We start from the raw sequence: 8580 nt of genomic DNA on the forward strand, positions 1-8580 counted from the left end.
GAAAAATAGAAATATATAATTTCCACAAGTATTTACACCCCTGAGTCAATACATGTTAGAATCGCCTTTGGCAGTGATTACAGCTGTGAGTCTTTCTGGGTAAATCTCCAAGAGCTTTGGACACCTGGATTGTACAATATTTGCACATTATTCTTAAAAACAATTTCAAGCTCTATGAAGTTGGTTGTTGATCATTGCTAGACAGGCATTTTCCAGACTTCCCATAGATTGTCAAGCAGATTTAAGTCAAAACTGCAAGTAGGCCACTCAGAAACATTCAATGTTGTATTGGTAAGTAACTCCAGTGTATATTTGGCCTTGTTTTAGGTAATTGTCCTGATGAAAGGTGAATTTGTCTCCCAGTGTCTGTTGGAAAGCAGACTGAACCAGGTTTTCCTCTAGGATTTAGCCTGTGCTTAGCTCTGTTCAGTTTATTTTTATCCTAAAAAACTCCATAGTTCTTGACGAGGAAAAGCATACGCATAACATAATGCAGCCACCACCATGCCTGAAAATATGAGGAGCGGTACTAAGTGATGTGTGGTGTTGGATTTGCCCCAAACATAACGCTTTGTATTCAGGACATGCATGTTTATGAATATTTTTTAATTCTGTACAAGCTTCCTTATTTTCACTCTGTCATTTAGGTTAGTATTGTTGAGTAAGTACAATGTTGTTGATCCATCCTCAGTTTTCTCATATCACAGCCATTAAGCTCTGTAACTGTTTTTAAATCACCATTGGCCTCATGGTGAAATCCCTGAGCGGTTTTATTCATCTCCGGCAACTGAGTTAGGAAGGACACCTGCATCTATGTAGTTACTGGGTATATTGATACATTATCCAAAGTGTAGTTAATAACTTCACATGCTCAAAGGGATATTCAATATTTTATTTTTTTACCCATGTACAAATAGGTCCACTTCTTATCGAGACATTGGAAAACCTCCCTGGACTTTGGTTAAATCTGTGTTTGAAATGCACTGCTAGGCTGAGGGACCTTACAGATAATTGTATGTGTGGTGTACAGAAATTAGGTAGTCATTAAAAAATCATGTTAAACACTATTATTGCACACAGAGTCCATGCAACTTATTATGTGACTTGTTAACCAAATTTTAAATCCTGACCTTATTCTGGCTTTCCATAACAGATTGAATCAAGGCAGTTCAGGTTTTCATTTCTAAAAACATAATTCCACTTTGACATTATGGGGTACATTATGGGGTATTGTGTGTAGGTCAGTGACACAAAATCTAAGTTTAATCAATTTTGAATTCAGGCTGTAACACAACAAAATGTGGAAAATAGGTGTGAACTTTCTGAAGGCGCTATTTATTTTTTGGGGGTCTGGGGCCCCCTGGCTGCTGGGTGCCCCAAGCGACTGCTTATGTCTCTTATGCCTGGAACCGGTCCTGTTGATGGTCATTGGCTGATTTTCTCAAACTAAAATATGTTACAACATTATTAATAGTTTTTAATCAGTGTATTGATATTTAATAGGAAACATACAAACCCATTCATATCAGTGTAAATACGTAACTGTACTTTAATTCAATATTACTAGCTAAATTACATTTTCCTTTTGGCACTCACTTGTAGGTCTACTCTGCTGTATTTTTATTAGCTGAAAACTGGTTTTCCTTTGTTGAATAGGGGTTTTCTTGTATGTGTATATTTTAAACCGATGGTAATTTTATTTCCTTGATGTGTTTAAGATGCATGTACTGTATGTAGCCTTGTGATTTATTTATGATCTTTTTGGAAAGTGACAATGCACATCAATTAGTTTTCATCTGTAGACTACTTTAGTTCCTGGGCAGATATATACAAACATTTAGCTTCACAAACATTTCACATAAAAAAAAAAGGACAGGCCTACAGTAGCTATTAAAAATATCGACTAGTCAGACCATTACTCTGTTCCAGCTGGCTGATAAGCATTAGATTGCTACTGTTTGGCATAGCACAGATCATTTCCGACCAATTGTCTCAATCAATGGGAGAAGATTTGAAATAGATTAATGGAGCAAAAAAAATGTATTTAATTTAATATCTAACACTTTCTAAATTCAAACGAACCCCCTGCAACTAGACATGGACGTTTAGAAGACATTGGTGGTCTTCCAAGTCATGAATTGAGGAGTATTGCCAAGTTAATTCTTTGGGATCGATGTCCCTTCCACGGGACGGTTGAGCTAACGTAGGCTAATGCGATTAGCATGAGGTTGTAACTAACAAGAACATATCCCAGGACATAGACACATCTGATATGGGCAGAAATCTTAAATTCTTGTTAATCTAAGTGCACTGTCCAATTTACAGTAGCCATTACAGTGAAATTATATCATGCTATTGTTTGAGGAGAGTGCACAATTTTGAACATGAAAAGTTATTAATAAACAAATTAGGCATATTTGGGCAGTCTTGATACAACATTTTGAACAGAAATGCAGTGGTTTATTGGATCAGTCTAAAACTTCGCACATACACTGCTGCCATCTAGTGGCCAAAATCTAAATTGCGCCTGGGCTGGAATAATACATTATGGCCTTTCCCTTGCATTTCAAAGATGATGGTACAAAAAAATACAAAAGAACGGTTGTTCTTTTTCTTTGTATTATCTTCTACCAAATCTATTGTGTTATATTCTCCTACATTCCTTTCACGTTTCCTTTCAAATGGTACCAAGCTCCCTCAAGACGCCAGGACAGCGGAGTCAATCACCACCTTCCGTAGACACCTGAAACCCCACCTCTTTAAGGAATACCTGGGATAGGATATAGTAATCCTTCTAAACCCCCCCCCCAAAAAAAAGATATAGATGTACTATTGTAAAGTGGTTGTTCCACTGGATATCATAAGGTGAATGCACCAATCTGTAAATCGCTCTGGATAAGAGCGTCTGCTAAATGACGTAAATGTAAAAAATGTAAATGTCCAAGAATAAGCATATTTTTGCTTCAGGTCCTGAGCAGTTAAATTTGGGTATGTCATTTTAGTCGAAAATTGACAAAAAGGGGCGGATCCTTATTAAGTTTGGTCGAAAATTCTCTGCTATGCCAAACAGTAAGGTACATAACCTGTAACTACGAATGGAGCATCACATTAGCCCGTTACATTTTCTTAGTTAGTCTACAGATGCTTTACAGTTCAAAGTTAAATACACCTTTGTCGCACTAAGCCAAGTGATGGGAATTTCCGTTATATTATTGGATGTAGAAATACCGGCATGATAAACTGTCGGATGAGCTATCTGATAGTTGGATCCAATGCTACATAGTAGCAGGCCAACAGTACGTGTGCGTGACAACATTATTCCGCAGCAACAATACACCGGCCATTATGACGCAATTATTGAGTGAGCATGATCATGTTATCGCTAGTAGCCTTCATTACTGCTCTCAGCGCATTGGACAATTATTGGAGCCCATCAATAATTCATTGGACGAGCGCGTTCATTACATTTAGTCAGTAAATAAATATTTGAACGACTTTACTCTTGTGATTTGGAATTTCGTGCGTCTACTCTTGTGTTCATAAGCAGCAAGATGCCTTATCCACACAGAGTGGTGAATATTCCCACGGGATTCAAGGACTTGCTTGAGGGAGTGAGCAAGGCTGTGGTGAAGTATCAACCGGAGAGTATTCCCGCCTTCGCAGCGGTCTTCTTCAATGCGCTTCTTGTCTTCAGAGACGGTAGGCTACGCTGTGCCTGAATCACCTGTAGTAGACTACACTAGACCGATGCATGTTAATAGTTCTAGACACCTTTGTCTATTGACCTAATCACGTTGCATTGTGTTTCACAGAGAAGCCAGGCATGCCTATCCATGAGCTTATGAAAGAATTCAGGGCTACAAAAGGCTCTCATTGTAAGCTACTTCATTTTTCTCATCATCTGTTTGTTGTTGTTTAACAAAACAGACCAATCAATTCTAATCCTATCTGTTGTTGATTTCATGTTGTAAATCATAATGTGCACTTTTGCTTGTTTGCAGTCTACAGGAAGAAGAATAAAGCTGTAAAACCACAAGTACAGCCGCAGGTCACTGTCCAAGGTCCTGAAAGGTCCCCCCATCCCAAGCCAATCCTGGAGTGGGAGGCAGGCCCGTTGCTAATGGAAGCTAGATGTGAGGATGTCAGGGAGCCTTTCTCCTTCATCTCTAGTGACCAGCCCTGCAGCAGCCGAGACATCCAGGCTATGGATGCAGTGGCTTCTACTGACGGTGGCCAGAACGAGTGTGGCCTGCAGGTCTCTGCCACCACCATCACACTGTCCACAGGGCCCATCCCAGCAGATATTGCCCAGGGCCTGGCCCTGTACCGGCGCAAGATTGACCTAGAGTCGTCCCCCCGGGACTCTCCTCCACTCGGGGCTTCCGCCAACAACTCCTGTGCGCGTGTCTGTTCGGCCCTCTTCGAGCGGGTCTCCTTCAGCGAGATCAGCCAGGAGTTGGATGCGGTGCTGATCCAGACTGACGTGCTCCCATCAGAGTCCCTGATCATCGTGCAGACAGAGCATGTACCCGAGATGATTGTGTTCCAGGCTCATCCCCTATTGGCTGAGAACGCAGCAGTGGCTCCGCCTCCGTGTGACGTCCCTGTCAGGTCTAAGTGCAGCTGTGCCTCGATGGTGGGCGCCCTCGAAGACGTGATGGCACCATTGGAGGTGGACGGTACATCTCAGCCGAGCTATCCCATCTTGGCATCCATCTGTGAGAGAGCAGCTCCCGTGGTGGAGAGACCAGCTGCCATGGTCGCTGAGCCTGAGGAGTCTCCAGCCCTTGAGGTCCACTCTTCACCAGTCGAACCCCAGGAGATGACACCCTCAAGGCCCTCCATCCCAGTGGGAACACTGGAGCTCCCTGTTTCAGCCCCTGCTGTGTCTGACTCCCCTGCTATGGCTGTCCAAGAGGTGCAGATTAGTGTGACTGATCGTCCTCTCGCAGTCATCCTACACTCCCTCTCTGGTGCAACTTCACCATCCGAGACAGCAGAGGATGTGATGCTGGTTCCTATGGTAGTGTCCCCTCCTGAATCAGTCAAAAAGGCGTCGAGAGAGTCCTCTGATTTTCTGTGTCCTCTTCCTGCAGCAACATTGGAGACTGAGTCTGTTAGTGTGATTTGTCCCCCTCCTTCTCCAGTGACTGTGGAGATCCAACCTTCCATTCTGGCTTCTCCCCTTACTGCTGCAACCGTGGAGACAGAATCCTCCAATCGGATTTGTCCTCCTTCTGTGGTCAGCGTGGAGACGGAATTGGCCAATATGCTATCTCCTTCTGCTGCAGAGACAGTGGAGGCCGAATCTTCTGTTGTGACCTGTCCCCATACTGCAGTGACCGACGACTTTGTGGCCCCTGTTTCTGTGTGCCTCCCTGTTGTGGCACTAGAAGAGACCGGTGTCCCCAGTGTGCAGCTCCCAGCTCCTGCGCCTGCCTTGACAGAGGAAACTCTGTGCCAGTCTGCTTCACCATGCCTACCCACCGTCACGGCCGCAGGAGAGTCCAGAACCCCCTTCTTGGTCTACCTCCCACTGCCTGCTCCAGAGCTGGCTAAGACCCCTGGTCTGTTGTGCCAACTGGGCCTGGGACCAGAGGAAGCCAAGAGCTTCCCTTTCCTGTGTCTCCCTATTTCTGACATCCCCAGGACCCCAAGTCTTGTGACTGCCGGCCTGGCTCCAGCTCAGACTGCGGCTGTGGCTCCTGCTGCTGCTCCGGATTTACCAAGGACCAACCTCCCTGGAGTGACAGATATCCCCAGGACCCTGAGTTATGTGGCGGCTGGAGCTCAGGAGCTACCACGGCTCCAGAGCTATGCGGCTAACACCGCTGAAGTCCAGGAGCCACCGAGGACCCCCAGCTATCTGGCTAACACCCCTGGAGTTCAGGAAATACCACACAACCCCAGCTATCTGAAAAACCCAGCTGTCTTCCAAGATATGTGCTTTATGTGCCCCTCCGTTACCGCCTCCAATCTGTCCAGGAACAATAGCTTTGTGCACTCTCCAGCTGCCATGGCTCCACAGCAGCTGATTAGGGGCCCGTGTATGGTGTCTCTGTACCCCCAGGGAGGGCCTGTGATGGGCCACTGTACTCACTCCCCAGGACAGTGTCCTGCATCTCTGCAGCAGCAGGCTGGCATGGCTCCGCTCAACCACGGACAGCAGACCAACACCAACTTCATGCCCATTTGTTCTCAAAGGCCAAGTGAGATATTTACATGTATTCATTTAATGTTCAAACCATTGCACTGAAGTCAATAGATTTTTAGATTTTGTTGTAAAATTAGCTGTTTATTTGTTGGTTCATAGCTGTACACTTAGAAAAGGAATCCGCATTAGGGGAAACTGTCCGTCTCAGCACCATTGTTATTGTTGTGGTTTTGTGGACGGTGATTTGCGTCGAGCAGTGCAAAATAAAATAATTGCAGTACATATTCTGCTGTTCTATTGCGCTTACAATGATGTCTGAGGGGAAAAAAACTGTTTGTTGTTTGCAGTAACTTCCTTGTTGTTTTAATATCCCAAAAGGACGTGGCAGTTTCACCATTAAGGATTCCAGCTTTAATTCATCTATAGGTTCTAACTTTACATTAGACGTAATATACTGTGGGATTTTTGTGAGACTGTCATCATGCCTTATAATGTATTTTTCTTCTCCCCCTCTGTCTCCTCAGGCCTGTGTAGCTGCCTCAGCAGGACCGGCAGCCACTGGCGCTTCTGCCACCTGACGCGACCCGAGTCCCAGGGCAGGGTGGGCGGCATGATCTGCCCCTACCAGAACTCCCAGACCATGATGCACTGCAACAGCCTGGATCACATGGCCAACATCCCCATGTACCAGGACTGTGGCCACTACTCTAGCAGCTGCCACCTGCTGCCACCGTGCTCCCAGTCGTCCCACGGCAGCCTGCACACCCACCACATGGAGGAGCCCCGTTGCTCTGCTTACAACCTGGGCACCTCCTTCGTCCAGCCCCAGCCCCAGACCTGCTCCTCCGACCCCCTCTTCCACTTCCCCCAGCAGTACCACCTGGTGGCCACCCCCTCCCAGGAGAGGCAGCAGGCCCTGTGCCCTCTCCAGTGCCCACTGCTGCAGCAGCGCCACAGCTCCCTGCTCTTTTGTGGGCACCAGGGGGAGCTGAGCAGGCTGGGCTGCTCCAGCTGTGTCCCTGCCACCAACCAGAGACAGAACCAGGGAGGGGTGGAGCAGAAGAACAACATCCCCAGCTGCGCATCGCTTCATGACAAAAGATTAGACACAAGCTCAAACAACAATCACGGTAGCTAAACTTGTTGCCACTATGAAATGTATGGTTGTGTTTTAGATTTCACTTGGACTTTTTTGTTTATTTCTGGATGAATGTCAGGGCTAGCATCCATGCCTACCATGTGGTTATTATTAAACGTTGAACATATGGCATTAAGTGGTTGAAGAAGCTATGTGTTTTGATGTTATAGATGGACAATGCTCTCTTTTTTTCTTGTCACAGGCTGTGTCATGAACTGCAATCCCCAGGGCAACTAATCCCGTCTTCACATGGGAAGGACCTTATTTTTGCAGTTGCCAATGTCTCTTTTGCATTCTTTTAAACTGATAATGAGGAATAAATATACTTACATTGCATGAATTTCGATAGTGTACAAACCCTCAATCAATCACTACAAAAACATACAACTTAAGATAATTGCAGCTATATAAAGGCAGTAGATGGAGGGTAAACTTCCACATTGATACAAAAGTTTGACAAAGATTCGGTATTAGGCTGTTGTTTAAAGCTAGAATCCTTAGTCGCTACATACATTTTTGGACTTATAAATGAATGATATACCCATTGAATCCCTCTTGAGCTTAGTTCAGCTGTCATACCCCATCAGAACCCAAAATATAAGCTTGTTTTACTCCAATGTTTGTAAACAAACACTTTATAGCCTCCAAACATGGTTCAAACTATAATTTAGATATCATTGACGGTCAGTCCTTACGTCTATGGCTCTGTCTATGAATTTGAGAGTGGTTACATTTCTCCATGCCTATCTCTCAGCTTTTTACCAAAACAGTGGCGAGGTGTCACTTAGTTCTATTTTTAAGCTAAGGATTCTAGCTTTAGGACCACTCTGTTTCTATGAAATGCTCACCGTGTTATCCAATCAATCTATGAATAGAACCATTGGAACACTCACAAAATGAGTCATAATGTCACATCCATGTTGCATAGTAACAGATTCCATGGGTGGAAAGTGTGAGTTAAAAATTTTTTATAAATCACCATCAATCTTTAAGTCTGGCTTAGACAGTCTGGACTGACTTGGACTGAGCCTAAGGCCATTTCATCCTTTTAACATCTGCTCAGTTACTTGTCAGAACTCAATATGACCTGTTCGCCAACGCTGTTACAACATAGATCCAAATGTTGCATGGTGTAAGGAATGCATACAAAAAAAAGAAGCTAAATTAGCCTGCAGGTAATGTTAGCTATTATACATGTTGCTTGTTTTCCTGCTATTGAAACTCATCACAACATTTTACTATCTAATGAGAAGTTAGAGCAACTACACCATATGTATTTAAAAAGTAC

At 44.4% G+C, this 8580-nt stretch overlaps 1 protein-coding gene across 1 annotated transcript; it reads left to right on the top strand.

Moving 5' to 3' along the window:
* The first annotated feature begins 256 nt into the window (after positions 1-256).
* Positions 257-7868, top strand: LOC106599672 (uncharacterized). Its single transcript, XM_082973424.1, has 3 exons — positions 257-3875; positions 4002-6209; positions 6679-7868. Exons 1-3 carry the CDS (start codon positions 3824-3826, stop codon positions 7290-7292), a joined length of 2874 nt encoding a protein of 957 aa, XP_082829550.1. The 5' UTR covers positions 257-3823; the 3' UTR covers positions 7293-7868.
* The last annotated feature ends 712 nt before the right edge of the window (positions 7869-8580 follow it).

This window comes from Salmo salar, chromosome 03 (assembly GCF_965601325.2).
Source record: "Salmo salar chromosome 03, fSalSal1, whole genome shotgun sequence".
Classification (NCBI taxonomy): Eukaryota; Metazoa; Chordata; class Actinopteri; order Salmoniformes; family Salmonidae; genus Salmo; species Salmo salar.

What these genes read in the sequence shown, in the direction of transcription:
- LOC106599672 (XM_082973424.1), top strand. Translation starts at nt 3,824, where the DNA reads ATGCCTATCCATGAGCTTATGAAAGAATTCAGGGCTACAAAAGGCTCT. An exon ending in GGCTACAAAAGGCTCTCATT is followed by an intron (nt 3,876 to 4,001) that starts GTAAGCTACTTC and finishes GCTTGTTTGCAG; the next exon opens with TCTACAGGAAGAAGAATAAA. An exon ending in CATTTGTTCTCAAAGGCCAA is followed by an intron (nt 6,210 to 6,678) that starts GTGAGATATTTA and finishes CTGTCTCCTCAG; the next exon opens with GCCTGTGTAGCTGCCTCAGC.